Below are 19,592 nucleotides of genomic sequence, written 5' to 3' on the forward strand. Positions count from 1 at the left end.
ATGACTGTGTGTCCCCAGGGGTCAGTTTGAGGAGATGAGTGCTGGGCTGTTGGCCAAAGTAGAGGGTCCCCTGCGCAGCGTCATGGAACAAGCCAGTGAGTTCATAGGGCTTTAATAGCAGCTAGACTATCCCCAGAAGCACGTGCACACACAGACCGATAACACTGAGTCTTGTGCTTTGCTGATACCGGCCTTCCCCTTAGTCATTCTTTCCCTCCTTGGTTTTTATCACTACCAGTTCTTGCTTTTCTCCTCTACTCTGTTTCCTAGTCGTGCTTCAACAAAACCTTTTAACTTTAAATATGAAGTCTGGAGGATGTCAATCTAAGGAAAAACACATTCTTTACAAAGAAGATTTAAGTTCACAAGTCATAAATTAAACCACATTCCAGTATTGCTGTTGTTCAAGGTACCTGTACCCTGCAAAAAAGGGTGTCTACAAGCAAGATAAAAACACTAAATCTGAAGGAAAAGGTACTCAAAACAAGTGAAATATCTGTCCACGCAGCAAGATATTTTCACTTGACAAGATTTTTGAATTAAGATTGTTAAATCTAGAAATAAGCATGTCTACAGATGTATGAACACTTAAAATAAGAAATTGACTCTTAAAACAAGATAAATTATCTAACAGTTCTAAATCTAAATTTTTTTCATCTCGGCAGTGTAAGGCCTCACAAAATGCATTGAATTTGATATTCTTAAAGTGTTTTCATGTCTTCTCATTGTATTAACCATAATATGGGTAACAGCAAAGTGCAGACTACACAGATCTGTGTGAGAGATAAAACAACTACACAGCTGACACTGATACAGGCGACATAAACACCAATGGGGTGATCAAGACCCCAAAACCAGACTGTCATTAACCTAGGGAAAATTCCCGTATGAAAAAAGTAGATTTCATGACGTATTTCTGTTAAAGGTGCCTAGCACAGTGCACGAACAACAAAACAAAAACGTGTGCATTTGAGTAGCGCTTTTAAAGTGATTTCTGTTCTCTGTGAATACACACCATTACTTTGGCGCTGTCACAGCTGGTTATACACATATGTTAAGTTCTCAGTGTGGCCAAGGTGTAGGCGGTGGCAGGATCCAAAGTATGAGTGGGCTAATTCTGGGTAATGCGGTTCGTGAGAAAATTCTTACTTGCTGGGGACGGGTGGAGATGATGGGACATTTTTTGGTTTCGCACTCACTTATGAAGAGCATGAAACATGTACCATGCACTGCAGGTGCCTATTAATTAACAGTGTGGTCAATAGTCAGTCATTTGTATTTACTATTAAATATTACAAGTGAATATTTTTTTATCCACTGCTTAAAATAAATTCTTCTCTTTGCCAGAGTTGCACTGAAGTTGGCACAACATAACATTCTAAGCAATATTAAGAAGTTCTTATTTGTTATTTCCTTCACCTTTATGAACATATGTAATGCAAGGTAAATATAAGAAGACAAATGTAAGATGTTACAATTTGTACATAGATCAGGCAAAACATCTACAGACAGATGCCATTTGAAATCCCTATAAAAGACCAGCTCCTCATGGCTTTTACTTGATTCCAAGTAGTGGGAGGATTTTTAGAAGCCTCTTCCCAATGAAGTACTTAAAAAGTCTTAAATTTTCTTCAGAGAACCCTGAGGCTTTTATGTAGATAACGTTTTTTTTAGTGAATCTGTAAATATGTAAATTTGGATTATACTTTCCCCTAATATCTCCCCCTGCTTCCTGTGCCCAGAGTTGAAGAAAGAAGATGTCTATGCAGTGGAAATCGTCGGTGGGGCCTCCAGAATCCCCTCCATCAAAGAGCGAATTGGCAAATTCTTTGGCAAAGAGCTGAGCACCACTCTGAACGCAGACGAGGCCGTGGCCAGGGGTTGCGCTCTGCAGGTAAAGCACACCTGTTCTGAGTACCACTATCATACTGTAGAAAGAAAAATCATTCCTATCTTTGCAGTATGGCAGGGGTGTCAAACTCATTTTCTTCCATGGGCCACATTCAGCCCAATTTAATCTGAAGTGGGCCAGACCAGTAAAATAATAGCATGATAGCCAATAAATAATGACAACTCCAAATTGTTTGTGCAAAAAATAACATTCAATTATGCCAATATTTACATTTCCAAACTCTCCAAAGAAAGACGATGTGAATAACCTTAAAACATGAAATTTGTTAAGAAATATGAGAATAATTTTATCAATATTATGCACTTAATATATAATTGCACTTAATTTTCTTTGGACATTTCAGGTTGTTCATATTTGTTCAGGTTATTCACATTTTATTGTTAAAGGATAGTTTCTTAATGTAAATATTTTTATAATTTATTGTTTTTTGCACTAAATCAAAGAGAAAAAAAAATGGTGTTGTCATTCTTTATAGGTTATTATGATATTATTTTTGAGTTTGATGGCCTAACTTGCACTTTGCAAATTCATCCTGTGGGCTGAATTAGAAACTTTGGCAAGCCGGTTTTGACCTCTGGGCCGCATGTTTGACACCTGTACAGTATGGTATTAAAATATTAGTTCCCCATTGTGTTTCTCAGGCATTGTGACCTTGGGTAACGTGTGCATCATGTTTTCCTCCTCCTCTGCCTAGTGTGCTATCTTGTCACCAGCGTTCAAAGTCAGGGAGTTCTCCATTACAGACGTCGTTCCCTACTCCATCTCCCTAAAGTGGAATTCGGCAGCGGAGGAGGGTCTGAGGTACAATCGGTTACTGTCACTCACTGATTCCTACGTCATCACATAACAGATGTTTTCTCATTGACTTTCTTTTGCTGTGTTGTTGCAGTGATTGTGAGGTTTTCCCAAAGAATCATGCAGCTCCTTTCTCCAAAGTGTTGACCTTCTACAGGAGAGAGGCCTTCACCCTTGAAGCTTATTACAACAACCCCAAAGAGCTGCCCTACCCCACCACCACCATAGGTAATGCATTTTCAACTCTACAGTTGTTGGTTCTTCATGAATCTAAATAGGCCATGTCCTTTTTTTTTCTCCAGGCAAGTTACCATAGACATCTTGAGAGAGAAAACTACAGTATGGATTGTTTCTGGAAGTCTATTAAGTGAATCAGCACATTGTATTGGAAAAGTCCAAACTTGAGTAACTTATTAACTAATTTACTGAAAAAGTTCAACTTTGATCCATACTCCAGCTTTGTAGGAGAGAAGTTGGCTCCCATAGTAGTCAGATCTGGATTTAGATTCATATACCAACTTGTAGACATGACGCCACTGTAAAATTCTGGAATATGATCAAGGGGAATGTGGGTAGTCACAAACTGGTGCTCACATTTTGATCCCAGGAGAGGCATAAAAGCAGCCAACAGCTTTGTGAAAGGTTGGAGGACAAAACACAAACAGGGATAAAGCTAAAAAAACAGGGCTATTCCACCATATGATTTTGGTTTCTGAGCTCTTCTTGAGTTAAAACACGGGTTAGGATTTCCTGTTGTAACACACTTTGAGATTTATTTGAAAAGATAAAAATCACAGGAGCTTTTTTCCTGGCAGTAAGATCTGTAAAGTGGCATGTATGTCTTTTTTTTTTTTCCTAAAATTACAACTGTATGTTGACTAGATCAATGCATGTCTTGAAGCTATTTTCTAAACACTGTATTTATTTGCATTACAAAAACCCTTCAACGAGCTTACAGAAAAATTAATATGAACATTTTGGAATTTGGAATAAATGTTATCAGTAATTTTTTAGAGTAAAGCTCAGATTACTCGGAAGATATTCATGGTCTAAAAATGTTGTTGAGGGACAATGAATTAGAAAGTGTTCGTTCAGTTCTTAGAGGGAGCACAATAAATATAAAAACAACACTGAATAAGCAGCACAGGGTGAGCCATGGGTCAATCCAATGAGCAGAGGTTTTAACACTTTCAGTGCCATGGGCCGATTAAATCGGCTTTACGAAAACAACCTGTAAAGTGCCACGGGCTGATCAGATCGGCTTTGGAGAACACGCCACATTTGTGTACAAACAAACCATCCACCCCCATTTCTTTCTCACATTTCGATGACGTTCTTTCTGTGTCCCCCTTTTGAGACCAAGCAGACGGGAATTTGAGGTCACGCGACCGAATAATATTTTTATATCTTTTTAATGTTTCTTATTCTCCGGTGTTTCATCAGAGGGAGCCCTCCATGCCGGGGGGCGGCTGTGGACTCCGGGGGCTGTGGCGCCTTCTCTCACTGGGGTCCGCTCCTTTCTGGTGGGTGGGGGTCCCAGTTGGCCCTCTCCCACTAGTTGGGATGCGGGGCTGTGTTGCTGGTGCCTGGTCGCCGGGGTCGGTGGCTGCCTCCTTGTGCGGATGGCTCCCTGAGACAGCGCCTCCTAAATTGATGTTTTACTTTTACTTGTACATTTTTGTTCTGGTCTACCCGTGCTCAGTCAGTCTTCTTAAGTATGTGTGAGCTTGTGGGTTTACATGTATATGTGGGTTTGCATGTATATGTGTGTGTGTGCGGGTGAGTGGGTGGGTGTGGGTGGGGGGCGGTACTGATTTTTAAACTGATATGTAAAGCACTTTGTGCTACAGTTTTTAATGTATGAAAAGTGCTATATAAATAAAGATTATTATTATTATTATTATTATTATTATTATTATTATTATTATTATTATTATTATAAATTATGCAAATTACGATCAATAATGAATCGGCTGCGTCCGGTGCGTTTTGGATCTAATCAGCAATCGGTCGGATGTTACCGAGCGGTTTCCTGCAGGATTCTTCAAATATTATAAAAACGACGCGAAATACTGAAAAACGGCCAAATTCTGTGGCACTTTTAAGGCGTATTAGCCCCTTAACTGTCTGGCACTTAAAGAGTTAATAAGGCCTTAAAAGTCAATACACTGTCACTGTATCTCACATGCTGATTCTCTGTACAAGTAGTAAAACCAGTTTTCTTCATTTTTCTAAAGCTTGTATTTTATACTATACATGTTGATACTGTTGCCACTAAAACATGCCTGTTTTGACACGTATTTCATTTATTCCAACCATTTCCCTTGTCTTACAGGCCAGTTCCTAATCCAAAATGTTACACCACAGCCATCAGGGGAGAGTGCAAAGGTCAAGGTGAAGGTACGAGTCAACGTCCACGGTGTGTTTAGTGTTTCCAGCGCCTCCCTAGTAGAGGTTGTGAAAGCGACTGAGGGGGAGGAGCCGATGGAGACGGACCAGTCGGGGAAAGAAGAAGAGGTGTGTACTCTTGTGAGTGTATGAGACAGGTTAATGGCTGTGGGAGTGGGTGAGAACACGTGTGTGTGTGTGTGTGTGTACCTTGTGGTTCAGTTCGGTTATCCGTTTCTCACAGTGTGGCAGTCGGACCACGCCTCAGTGTTCATGAGTCATATCATCTCTATGGAATTCAGACACCTTGCCTTTACAAGCTTTAGACTGCTTCCAAAAGGGTCTTCTTTATTTTCCTCCGATTGTTTGACATCTGTTCTGTTCTTTGTGCTTGCGTGCATTTAGGATTATTGCCCTAAATTTCTGTTGTTCTGACTAAATGTGCACTTAAATGCTCTTTAATGGCATCTGCCTTTTAGAGTTTAGTCCAAAAAGTAGATCAAAATATTTGCCCCCATAAGTAAGAAAAAGACATAAAAACAACAGATGAAAGCCATAAAAACACCTGGGAAAAACAAATCAATTCAAGGAAAGACCCCGACAACTACAGCTGCACAAATTGTAATCGCAGTGTCTTCTTATGCAAATTATATAAACCTTCTGGGCTGCAATCAAATAAGAAATGTGCATGTCTGAACATGGCAGCCTGTTTTCTATGTTTTTATGTACACCTACAGTAAAGCAACGGTTAATCAGGCTCTGTTTAGGCAGTGAATTTATACAGGTTTTGGTCACATTTGTGAATGGGTGGAGAATAGAATATATGACGCCTCTCTTGTATGAAGAATTTGAATTTTGTGACACAACCTTAAAGAAAAAGCAGCTAGACTCCTGATACCTGTTTGTCACAATATTGTCCATAAAAATCACAGCCTGACTTTTCACTATATCCGTGAGGTCTCAAATCTGATTTGTTTTTTTTAGTCAAAGAGGCTTAAACCTGTTTTATGGCTTGTGGTCCAGTGAATGTTAGCAAAGAGTTTTTTCTGAAAACAAACAAAAAAAAAAAAAGACTAGTGTGATATTTCTTAGAAGCCAAACACAAACAGAGCTGTATAGCCACAATGACAGAACATTTTTGGATAAAATGCTTTAAATTCTCAGCTACATGCTGGAGACAGCGTGGATGCTTAGAGGCAAATCATTTTCACATATTCTGGTCTTGTTCAATATTGTTCCCTTTATAGCAGGAGGTCTATACAATTTTGCAAAAAGTATTCCAGACAAACATTACTTTTGAGTTTGTGTCATTATACTTAGGAGTTCTACCATCAGAATATGTCTCCTCTAATGACAAATACTTATTTCAGATTTTAAGTGCTGTTTGTAGGAAAGCCATAACAAGGAAGTGGCCACATCTAGAAAATCATACAGGGGAGGAGTGGATTGATATCATTTATGACATTTTTAAGATGGAAAGAATTACTTTTGCAATAAGACTACAACAAGGTTTGTTTCTGAAAAGATGGGAAAGATGGATTAGGTATGTCACACCAGTTCATCCATCGTTCATCTAAAATCATGTCTTGTGTCCATTTCATCCTTTTTTTTATTTTAAACCCTTTTGTTTCAATGTTTAAAAAAAAAAAAAAAAAAAAAAAAAAAAAAAAAAATATATATATATATATATATATATATATATATATATATATATATATATATATATATATATATATATATAATTTTTTATTTTATTTTATTTTTTTAATATCACAAATGTGCACCCCAGCATTCCTGTTCTAGGGAGTTTAGTTCTCAATTGTGTGTTGTAAAAATTACATCTTTGGTATTGCTGAAGGAGGACCAGTCATCCTTATTTGTATTGTCTGAGGAGTCACGGACGTATTGCTGTGAGATTCAATTGTAATTTTCAGATTAATGGATGAGAATGGTGAATTGCTATGTGAATAAGTATGTGAACCATGGACAATACCAGTAAAACGTGAATTGAAAAAAAAAAGCTTTAAATTGTACATTTCCATGTTCAAAGAAATCGATGGGTGTTGCGGTGCAGAGTGGTGCGTGGCTGTGACTCTGAAAATCTTAAAATGATCAGATAAAATCAGCCTAATAGTTTGTGTTACTTTAATATCATTCCTCTATTTTTTCTTGTTTGTTACCGTGTGTCAGAATAAAATGCAGGTGGACCAGGAGGATCAGAAAGTCAACAATGCAGACGCTGGAGACAAGAAGGTAGAGGCTGAAGAGATGGAGGTAACCTTGTGCTGGGTGATAAGGCATTAATCATAACTTTTGCCCCCCCCAAACACTTTTCAATAACATAAAGAGCAGAACTACATGGAGATAGGAAAATTGAAAAAGGCATGTAAACAATTTTGCTGCATTGTTGTGGTTCTTGTAATTTCAAGGATAAGTTCACAGATTTGTCTTTTTTCTTATTACTTCGAAGAAATCATTAATTGAGTCCTTCATTGTATATGGTTTGTCTTTACATGAATAATATTTTACAGCACAAGCCATCATAAGACGTCTGGTAAAACAAATGGCCTTCTGGCTTTAAGTGTCTGAACAATAATCTGCATTTTAAAATAGCAGATTGTGATACATAATGCTGTGATGTGACATGGAGATTGTTATTACAATAACCATATCACCCAGCACTAAGGTTAAAGTCCAACTTGTAGGTTAGATTTTGAGGAGGGATTTATCCATGAGATTAAATGGAAACATGCAATACACAGCATAAATATCTAAATATACTTTAACTTACAAAGCATGAATCGAAGAATTCAGAATAACATGTCACGATGCTATACAGAGATGGCAAACAAACCAGCAGGACTGAAAACTACTCTGACATTTACAACTCCGCTCTCAGTTACTATTTTTTCCCTGATATTACTTTTTATGATATTTCCTCTTCGATATAAAAGTATAATAAAACTCTCTCCTCCTCCATTTCAGTACATACAGTTCATTTTTCCTTCACCTGTCACACACTGAAAACAGTTCCCTCTATATGAGTCATGTTTCACATCGACAGCACAAGAGAAAACATTTTATGCAGTGGTCATACTCTCACAACTGTCTGTGTTATCACTGTGTCGTTACCCTCACAACAGCCTTAGCTCAAGCTGACGACTCAACTGCTCTTTTCATCCCATATCGTAACTTGATTTTCGCTTTATCCTTGTTATTCCTCCTCATCCTCAACTGTTCCAGTCACTTTGATGCAACAGGCTCACAATAACAAGGCTGTGATCTGTCAGAACTAGAGATTTTCAGTGTGTTGTTATTAAAATGATCGTCATTGCTAGACTTTGACAACCTTGAATAGCTCATCTTTTTTTAATGTGATGCAACATATGGATGGATTTTCATGTATATGTTTCAAAATCCATTTACTAGATCACTTCCTGCACATTTTCCTGCAGTTTAGAACCAATTAATTATACAAGTTCTGTCATTAGAATTCAGCCACTATTACGGTTTCATACATGAACACATGCTTATGGTTCTGATTGTTAACAACCAGTAAACATTTAACTCCCAAAAGACAAAAGAAAGACACCAGTAATCAACATTAACTGCCCACAAACATAAAGACCCAAGTTTATTACAACTGGGAGAGCAGATTAGTTGAGTAGGCGGTTTTTATTTGGCCCATAAGTAAAAGATTTAAGACATGAAGTGAGTACAGCACACCGCCACTGAAAATGAATTCAACACTTGCACAGAGCTCCAAAAAATGTAGAAAATCCTCGATAATCACATGTGTCATTGTTTGATCATGCTGCTGAAACTGACAGCTGGTGTTAAAGCCAGTTGTCTTCGCAAGTATAAGCTTATCAGTTAAATGTTTTCTCCCTATTGCTGTTTTTACAACTTAAAAAAGACACGTGGTTCGGTAGGGAAGTGTAACAGCAGGAACATTTGCATAGACTGAAACCATTTCCATCCTCGCTTTCAGACAGAGGACGCAAAGCAGGAGAAGAAGAGCGACCAGCCCCCTCAGGCCAAGAAGCCCAAAGTGAAGACGAAGACGGTGGAGCTGCCCATAGAGAACAATCTGCAGTGGCAGCTGTCCAGCGACGTACTAAATACGTTTGTGGAGAATGAGGTAATGGTCTAAAAATCACTTGGAATGTGTAGCAAGCACACGCAGTATTTGTCCAAGCAAATGTGCGAGCAAATAGTTCTGCTTCAATTCGATGTTCTCATTTGGTCTTTAAAAGATTCTTTTGAAGGTCTTCATCAAAAGCTTCTTTTAATTGAATTTAAATGAATTACATTCTGTTTTTCAACTCGTTGCCCTTTTTCCAGGCTGTGATCTTTGCCTGTTCAGCGTGTAACCTTTATGCAAACAGACTGCTGAAATGTGATTATGTAATACTAGATACCGCTTGGTCTCATACTTGTTTTTTTCTCCTGTGAGCTTTTCTTTTTCCTGTTTTTTTTCTGATACTTGGGCAAATATTGTTAGGTCCAAATGTTTGTGAAATTATACATATATTGAGTATTAATCAGGGTTTATATCCTCCTGAGACCCAGCAATACATTTTTGTCCTCTGTGGTGGACAAGAGTTTCACAGCTTTACTTTAAAGGAGTGATATTTTGCTTTTTTAAATGGAATTATGCATTTTAAAACATTTCCCTGTGGTCTACATGAACTGTAAATGCTCTGCTCGGGTCTGAATTCTTCATTAATTCAACTCCACACGTCCATCTTCAACCCTATTTCTGACTAATGACACCAGAAAGGTCGTTTTGAGCGCTGGCCCTTTAAATGCAAATGAGCCACTTCACACCCCACTCCCTCCAGGTTGTTGACCGTGCACTCTGTCCCGTTCAGCCACTTGTGTTCGTTAATACAACCAAGAACTGAACATTTTAGGTAAATGCCTCAAAGTTTGGACATATTTTCAGTATGGACTACAGCCGCTGCTGCTGACAAACAATTATGTCGTACTCGGAGAAATGTTAGTCAGAGGTCTTGACCTTATACGTGAAAACGTCATGACCTAACTAGTTATAAAACGTAACAAATTAAGAAGGAATTAAAACGGGTTACAGAAATCCACTCGATTTTTGCCTATATGAATATAAAGATAGCTTTGCAGCACCTGGAGGGTTCAAATTCAAACTTTTTGAACTATTAGGGTCCAAATACACAAATAAATATACCAAAGACAAATAAAAGTGAGTTTAGTAAAATATGACCTCTTTAAAAAAAAAAGAAAAGAAAAAATGTCCACCACAAAGGACATTCCATAAATAAACTAGAAAAGCACTCAGAGAGCGCAGATTTCTGCCAAGGCAGATCAGTGCCCCCACCCCCAATCACCACCAAAATTTAATCATTTGTTCCTTATGCCAGTATCAACATTTCCTGAAATTTTCATCCAAATTCATCCATAACTTTTTGAGTTATCTTGCACACAGACAGACAGACAAACCAACGCCGGCAAAAACATAACCTCCTTGGCGGACGTAATAATGTATCTGAGAAAACTGTTGCATCATGCTGTTTCCAATCAAGGCCATTAATTTATGTATAGACACCAAAACTTTTACTTACTGGGTCTGAGGAGGATGTGACGTAAATTTGTGCTCTAAATGTGACTCTTTGCATAAAACATGCGACTTTTATTGTTGATATTATATTATATTATTTAATTTATTTTATTTATATATTATTTAATTTCTCGTGTGCTTCACTGACTAAATCTGTGCCATCTTGCAGGGTAAGATGATCATGCAGGACAAACTGGAGAAGGAAAGGAATGACGCAAAGAACAACGTAGAGGAGTACGTGTACGATATGAGGGATAAACTGCACGGCGCCCTGGAGAAGTTTGTCAGTGAAGCTGTGAGTGCAGATTGGACTTAAATCCTCCTCGTGGCAGTGAATGCATGTTAACAGACACTCATCTACACAGTAGAAGTGAACACAACACTACAACTATCCTTTCTCAAATACCTTTTTGGCACATGTGCTTTTGCTTAATGGTAATACAAGGATGAAGATAGGCTGTCCATTGTTCATCAGTTTAACCCAGAAAGACCCAGAACTACTTTTGTGTCAGTTGCCAAATGAATTTTTCTCTCTATTTAACCATTCTCAAGTGATTTAACTCCATTTGTTGTAATATTAACCTCTGTATGTTGCATTTTTTTCAGTGAAAACTTATATTTTCCTATATTTAATCTACTGATCCTGTAGATGTTCATAAAACCTCAGATTAAAGGTGAGGCTTATATCAAAAATAGAGAAAACTGAAGAAAAAGTGGCTATTTCAGCAAAGATATCAATAACTGATCATAAAAACAACTGGCTCCATTCATAGTAATTGATCAAAATCTATGGTTTTTACTGGTGAATCAATGTTGTAGAAGATGACAGTGTTTCCACGTTCACTACGTAGCCTCTGAACATCCAAATGGGTCATATCTGATGACCATGAGAAGGTGTTAAACTGTATTTTACACCAGTTACTTACATCTATTGATAGGATTAGTGGATCAACAGGTATTAAACATGTGAGATCAGTGGATGCTTTTGTTCGACAGAGGATGTTTGGGTCTTTATGGGTTAATACAGATATACCACATGTAGTCTACTCACTCTGCCTGCCACGTGGATTTTGCCTAAACTGTGTAAAACATACACTGCAGGATCGAGATGTGTTCTCATTAAAACTGGAGGACACAGAGAACTGGCTTTACGAAGATGGAGAAGACCAACAGAAACAAGTTTACATCGACAAACTGGCTGAACTTAAGGTAACCAGCATGTAATGTGTGATACAGAGCTCAGAAAATACTGGTATGAATGTACAGGATGAAAAATGACCATGTATTATTCAATATGTGTTAGTGTGCATACATTTAGTCACTAACTGGATAAATAAATGTGTCGTTTAATCTGGGCTGACTGACTAAACTGACATTTCCTTCTACAGAAACTTGGCCAGCCTATTTATAACAGGTACGTGGAAGCTGAGGAGAGGCCGAAAGCTTTTGAGGAGCTCGGCAGGCAGATGCAGCTGTACATGAAGATCATCGAAGCTTACAAGTCAAAGGTAATATGGTGCAGTAGGAAGGATGGTTCTTTGTAAAATATGGTTTTCATAGACTTTATTAATGAGTCATAAGCCTCTTTTAATATGTTGAATTTAAACAGGATGAACCAAGTCAAACAGGAGTCATTATTTTTTTAAACTGGCTTTTCCGTCAACAGGATGAGCAGTACGATCACCTAGACGAGCTGGAGGTGACCCGGGTAGAAAAGCAGGTGAACGATGGCATGATCTGGATGAACAGCAAGATGAACCAGCAAAATAATCAGAACCTGACTCTGGATCCAGTGGTGAAAGTTGCAGAGATCCAGGCTAAGACTAAGGTACGGAGATGCAGCCTTTGGTCACATTTCATCCATTTAAAAACACACAAGGACGCCAAAGAGGACGCGTCGTCCAAGGGCGGTCCTTGTCGTTTGTGTGATATTATAAGGCAAATGGTAAAATTATTTCATTTTACTATTGAGATGTTCATAATTTTGCCCAGGCACAGTAACAGGGGTGGACACAGCGTTTCTGTTACCATGGTACTTAAGGCGGGGTACACACCTAAGGATTTTCTCAATCTGAAGAGATTTTTTATCTGTTTCAGACCCCACATTTGAAGATAAAACATCAGGCATTGAACAATTTTGATCGTGCTGTGTGTGGTGTGCTCCAGTAATCTCAGCACACGCACATAACAATTCTGTCCCACCACTGATCTAGAATCTAGTCCTCCAAGCCAGAAATCTCACATGATCTAACGTGATCTAACAAAAACAAAGAAAAAGAAAGATAGTTTGACTTAAACAAAATGTGGGTAGGTAGCAGGCAAGGAAGAGAAAAAATAAAAATTTGTGGATGAAAATAATTTGCAGGACATTTAATGATGATGATGATGATCATCTAATTTCACTGTGGTTGATCCACATCCAGTTTTATTTTGAAGAGAGCTTCACGTCTGTTTACATCCGGCCACAGGTGTCATTGAGCAGCACAGAGATTTAATGATAGCATGCGTTTTAGGCAAAAATAAAGCCCTTAAAAGGGAGTTATGTGTAGACATTGTGTTTAATGATGGGTTGGGTCAGGTTGCAAGTCTAATGTACGTGGGTACGGGTGGGTGTGGGTTTGGAAAACTGGACCCATGCAGGACTCTGCTCAGGAGTTGTCGGCTTTCCACAAACACACGAAGATTTTTTGTTGTAAATATTGAACAAGTTTAATATTTACGATTGTCGGCCCCGACCCGTTTCAGAGACAATTATTGGGACAAATTCACTCTTAACACACCTCAGACCACAGGATAATCTGGTAGGATAATCTTATAAAACATAAAATAATCTGGTGTTTGCCATCCTTGGTCGGGAAGGGGGAAAATCGGGATAAAAACAGGCCGATTATCTTTAAGTGTGTACCCTGCTTTAAGGTTCACTTCTGCCTGTGGCGCTGCTTCATCACGTAGGATGTTTAATGTTCTGTCAATGTCCAAGTTATTTATTCCACCTTGTGAGAAAGACGTTCAGTGCACAAGTGACACTACTGTGAGAATTTAAGAAGTAGAAACAGGGTTCACGTGGGGTCTTAAAAAGTCTTGAATTTACAAATCTGCATTTAATACCTTCAAAAAGTCTGTAGAATGTATTATATTTGATAAGGTAGGTCTTAAGTCATGATGGCATAAACCTGTTCACTGTGCTGTGTTTAAATGTGTCTGTTAAATATCCAAGTTTCAAAAACAGTAACGTTAGTCCACTCAGTTCCACCCATTCCCACCCAACAATTTATGTTGAAATTAGGAACCAATTATCACTAACTTTGCAGCCCACGGTAAGAAATGACACGGAACGGTAGGAACCAAGGCGCTGAAGTAAATAAATACATTTTTCTAAATTCTAGGAGTCATGAATTTTTGCCAGTTTGGCTGTGAAGTGAGCATTAAATTCTGTTCTAAGTAGTCTTAAAAAAGTCTTAAAAAAGTCTTAGATTTAACTTGTAGAAACCCGTAGGAACCCTGTAGAAAGAACAGACTAGTTTCTGTCACTGTAATACACACACACACACACACACACACACACACACAGAGTATCTGTTAGTTTCTTAACTTATTTCTGATTTCTTGCTGTTGTCATTTCTACTCCTTTTATCTTATTGAGTTGGGTTCATTTCTCTGTTGCAGCTGCGTCTCTACTGGTTTCGGAGGCTGCTAGATTTGGTTCAGTTGTGTGTTTTGCGTACGTGTGTGTGTTGTATAATGCAGGATGTGTGGTTCATTTGATTTTCATTGTTGTGGATTGTAATGATACTAGTGCGCTTCAAGTTTGTCCCCAAATTCCTTTGCATCATTAGTCTCATGGTCCAGTAAGACTTTTCTCAACACACTCTTTTCAGTTCATCTGCAGACCATGACAGTGCAGTGCGCCATAGTCTGTATGGTTAATGTGAAACACTGTAACAGCAGACCAACACAGTTTACCTCAGGCTGGGTTAGAGATGTGTAGGCCCAACGGAAAAGACACTTCCTTTTAAACATTAAACCTTGGACATCAGCGGGTTTTCTGACATGAGTAAACATTGCCAAACTAACCTTTCCTAGAAGGATGGATGGATGTAGAAGAATGTGTGACTGTTTAGAAGGTAGTTCAAGAAGTGAAAGATGAATGAATGTTGTATTAGAACAGCAGAAGACATGCATCATGGGTGGAGTATTGTGATAATTGTAGTTGTATGTAAATGGGAATGTTAATGAAAAGCTCATCATTATCAGTCATTAACTTAGGACTGAAAATGTTGTCAGTGATAAGTTTTGAGTCCTGTATTTATGACTCGTATGTATCATTCATTCATCTTCTGAACCACTTTATCCTTGAGAGGGTCACGGAGGTGCTCAATCCTAACCCAGCTACGTTTGGGAGAAGGTGGGGTTCACCCTGGATGTGTCGCCAGTTCATCACAGGGCTGACATACACAGTCGAACAACCAGTCACTCTCACATTCACACCTACGGGCAATTTAGCTTAACTAATGAACTAATCAGTGCATGTGTTTGGATGGTGGGAGGAAGTAAGAGTACCCAGAGAGAACCCACGCAAACACAGGGAGAACATGCTTATAATGTCGTATGATGCTTATTATTATCAAAATGCTTATAAATGGGCACAGTCCCTCAAAAGGTTGTGGGTTTTTGAGAAGAGGAGAGTTTTGCTTGAATTACATAGTTTCATTGATTTAGAACAAGGGAGAGTGAGGTTTAAGGTACAATTAGTAGAACATTAGATTATTAACATTCACACACTATACATTGATTTCTATTCCTGCATACACATACTGTCATCACAGTCAATAGTTACACAAGCATTTCACTTTTTTTATTTTGTAAATATATTTTTGTATTTCTATCACTCTTACAAAAACATATATCTAACACGTACAGTATTAAATGATGGCACAATCACACAAGTATATTATTATTTTCTGTAAAAGAAAAAACAAGCATTTTAAGATGCTCATACTGTAGATCCTTTATTGTTAAACAAACACAACAGTGCCTTACTGTTGCTCGACCCTTTGCCCTTTGTTTAATGTGGATGCAATGTATCATCTTATCCAGCAGATGTCACCATATTTAATTGTATTACATGCTTCCAAACACTGAACCATTTCAACACAAGTGCTTCAGGTTGATTCAGTGGTTCAGAAAGTTTCGGTTTCTCCATCACTACTTTTAGTCATTTCATGTTTTCTTTTCTGTCTGTTTTAGTCACATGATACACACAGGAGTTAGTACTTGGTTGCATAACCTTTGTTTTTGATGACTTTTGATGGTCTAATATTTTCCACCACTATATGTACAGGGGTTGGACAAAATAATGGAAACACCTTAAAAAAAATCAACAAAATATAATTTAATATGGTGTAGGTCCGCCTTTTGCGGCAATTACAGCCTCAGTTCTCCGAGGTATTGATTCATACAACTTGTGAATTGTTTCCAAAGGAATTTTAAGCCATTCTTCAGTTAGAATACCCTCCAACTCTTTTAGAGACGATGGCGGTGGAAATCGATGTCTTACTTGAATCTCTAAAACTGACCATAAATGCTAAATAATGTTGAGGTCTGGGGACTGTGGCGGCCATACGAGATGCTCAACTTCATTAGAATGTTCCTCATGCCATTCTTTAACAATTCTAGCTGTATGGATTGGGGCATTATCATCTTGAGGTGAAGGTGTTTCCATTATTTTGTCCAACCCCTGTATCTATGCATTTAATATTTATAATTTCATCTGTGCTGTGTTGTATAGAATGGAACTACAGCCAAATGTAGAGAATACCACCTGTAGACAGCCTGTTGGGTTTGCTGAATGTCCTCCTGTCATAGTCTAACAAACTAATGTGTATAATGATGGGCGTATTATGATTGTAATTTCAGCCTTAAACTTGATGCAACTTGAGCATCAACACTCCTATTTTGTAGATAAATGTCCTTTTTACCTGTTTAACTCTTGGTTTCTTTCCTTTTGTCTAGGAGCTGTATTCGGCCTGTAACCCTGTGGTTTCCAAACCCAAGCCCAAGGTGGAGCCTCCCAAGGAGGAGAAGACAGAGAACGGACCAGTTAACGGGCAGGAGGGAACAGAGAACCAGCCATGCAACCCAGACAAAACATCAGCAGGTACAGAACAGGAAACGACGGAGAACAAGCTCCCAGAAATGGACATCGACTAACTGTTGCAGCTTCAGTCTCTGCATTTTCACCTCCGTTCATCCTGCTACTCGCTCCGATTCTGTCGTTCTTCTGCGACCGTTACCGATGACACAGTAGCGTCTGTCTTCGAGACTTGGAAAGCAGTTCCCTAATCAGTACTATTCATCAATCTGCCTCTTTGGCATGTTATTTCTTTTTCTTATTTTTGTTTTGAGGAATACAAAAATGTTGCATACTATTGATATTGAATGGACTACTTTACAAGGTAAAAGTTGTGAGCGTTGGATGGAAAATGCTTTCTCTGTGTTGCTTTGATGGTCATTATGTTAAAAGATTGTTTTATTCAGCATCTCCTGAACACATTTAAAATAAGAATGTCAGATTTAAAGAATTGTAAGAAGCAGTACAGAAGAAAAGTAGTAATACACACATGATTGATGAAAATGTAAAACACTGCAGTATGTCTAAATGAGGTAGAGACAAAGAAAATTGTAAATGAACATGGATTGTTCTAAGTTGTACATGAAAATAGTGCTTTTTCACTACAAACGATATAATAACTGCTGGATTCTGATGTATTTAGTTTCAAAGAAGGAATGAGGGGTTTTTTTTGTTTTTTTTTTTTCTTGTACTGTATGTTAAAACTAGATACTACGACTTACTGTCATGCAGTATTTTGTTCGGCTCTTCTCGTGCAAAAGCAATGGTTCGTTGGTTGTTCTCTGGTAGCCTTGTATTTTTTTTTCTACATAACTCTGTGAATGCTGGTTCAACAAAATAACCCTCTGGGTGCTGCAGTTGTCACCACTTCACCAAAAAAATAAAACAGTAAAAACCCTGATGTTCCTGTGTGTGTGCGAGTGAATTGTAGAAAACTTGTTCAGTGTGAGGAGTAAGAGACCTCCCTTTGTCTGCACTGAAACGGTCCTGCATCCGTTACCTCGAGAAATTATTTGTGGATACGTAAATATCCAGGGTTTCTGTAGGCCCTTAAAAGCATTAAGTCATTAAATAGATTTTGTGAAAATTAACTCCTTAAATGGCATTAAAAAGCATTAAAATAGATGTCCAGAGGGATTAAAAAGTTAAATACAATCAATGGAAAAAAAGCATTCTTATTCATGATTTATTTTGATTCTATAAACATTTAATTATTTTGATGGGAAGTATAGTGTGATGGGTAAACCGTCATAAAACTATATATAAAACTGGAGGTGAACACGTGAGTCGGGCTGTCCATGATGGAGGACACAAACCAACTTCCTGCTGCTATGGTGATGGTGAAATGCACGATGGGATTTGTAGTCTTTGAGGCGGATGTCTTCCTAATGGTCGTGATTCGGTTTCTGAAATCAAACTCATTGGACCAAGAAACAAGGAAGAGATCATTATTATTTGTCTTGTTCTTAATGCATTTTTAACTTTTTTTTTTTTTTTTTTACCAACTTGAAAATATTGCAAAACAGACAGGAAATGTTATGCATCCAACACTTTCCTACTATTTATGTCTTTTCTGTATCAGTTTATGGTGGAAGTGTTTTATTCATGTAAAGCTGTGGTCCACAAACCTTATCCACTCAAGACCCATTTAAAGTTATTTAAAGTTTATGTTACACAGTAAATTTAAAGTTGATTTGTGTAAACTTAAAAATACCTCTTTAAGCATCACTTGAGCAAGTTTGCATGTTTATCCAGTAGGTGGCAGTAAAGTGTAACACTGATTGTATGGTTTAAAACTGGAGAAACATTGGTGATATTTGAGATGGGATTATATATAACATAGGCATAGTCAGTAAAGAATAGAAGCAAATATTGATTTTAATCATGAAAAAATAATTTAGGCACTTAGGGTAATAAGACAAAAAATACTAAATAAAATATTTTTTCTATTTAAGATTATAATATAAGTGATTACTTCATATTTAGTAAACTGTCATGCAAAATGTAAAAAAAAAAACAAAAAACAAAGATCAAACTGTAAGAGAAGAAAGAAGTGGTCTGGTTGTTGGGATAAGGCCCTGGCTTGGAGGGTTATGCTCTACAGGTTGACAGATGACCGATGTAATGCATGAATATGATAGTTTGCAACAGAAGAAAAGCAAATTGGTGTTAATGAACTGTCTTTGGCTGCTTTATAAGTTGGGTGACTGTTGACATAAACATCTAAGAAGTGATGAATACCTAAATGTATACATCTGGACCATCAGACATTAAACTCAAATTCATTGATCTTTTTTGCAAAATATCAGTGTCTGTCGCTAAAAGTTGATGCTGATAATTGTCAGAAAGTAACATCTAATTGCAAAGTGTAAATTTGAACTACTGACTATGAGGGAAAATTGAAGCTCAAAAACAAAAATCACTCCTACCTCCCTTTTTTTCCCAATTAGTTTGATATTCAGTTCCAAATGTATTGATTAATTAGTATGAATGGGTGAATGGGATCTGAGTATAATAATTATCTGGCTTTGAATATAGTGAAAGTTTTTTTTTTCTTTTCATTTTATTAATTTCAGACATGCACATTACATTTGCAGTTTGACATCAACCAATTAATCAGCAATTTGTTTCTTGTTATCATATCAATGAATACAAGTTCCCAATTGGTCGGCCATAGAGCTGCATGATTTGATGAAAATCCAAAAATATTGCAATTTTTGTGGGAAATAGTGCATTTTGGATTAGTTAACAAGAAAAATATAAACTTAAAC

General features: G+C 37.6%; 1 protein-coding gene across 5 annotated transcripts in view; it reads left to right on the plus strand.

The window, feature by feature from the left end:
* The window catches only part of hspa4a (heat shock protein 4a), a 32,387-nt gene extending 14,665 nt beyond the window's left edge, over positions 1–17,722 (plus strand). The window contains exons 8-20 of one of the 5 annotated variants that reach the window (XM_030154973.1): positions 19–95; positions 1,743–1,894; positions 2,607–2,713; positions 2,802–2,935; positions 5,043–5,224; positions 7,286–7,369; positions 7,643–7,649; positions 9,091–9,236; positions 10,861–10,986; positions 11,793–11,900; positions 12,080–12,199; positions 12,358–12,519; positions 16,704–17,722. In XM_030154973.1, coding sequence (XP_030010833.1) covers positions 19–95; positions 1,743–1,894; positions 2,607–2,713; positions 2,802–2,935; positions 5,043–5,224; positions 7,286–7,369; positions 7,643–7,649; positions 9,091–9,236; positions 10,861–10,986; positions 11,793–11,900; positions 12,080–12,199; positions 12,358–12,519; positions 16,704–16,901 — 1,603 coding nt within the window. In that variant the 3' untranslated portion in view covers positions 16,902–17,722. Of the gene's footprint in view, positions 1–18; positions 96–1,742; positions 1,895–2,606; positions 2,714–2,801; positions 2,936–5,042; positions 5,225–7,285; positions 7,370–7,642; positions 7,650–9,086; positions 9,237–10,860; positions 10,987–11,792; positions 11,901–12,079; positions 12,200–12,357; positions 12,520–16,703 lie in introns of all 5 variants that reach the window. The other 4 variants (XM_030154972.1, XM_030154974.1, XM_030154976.1 and 1 more) reach the window with 4 other exon arrangements.
* Positions 17,723–19,592: the final 1,870 nt, after the last annotated feature.

This window comes from Sphaeramia orbicularis, chromosome 14 (assembly GCF_902148855.1).
Source record: "Sphaeramia orbicularis chromosome 14, fSphaOr1.1, whole genome shotgun sequence".
NCBI classification, from domain to species: domain Eukaryota; kingdom Metazoa; phylum Chordata; class Actinopteri; order Kurtiformes; family Apogonidae; genus Sphaeramia; species Sphaeramia orbicularis.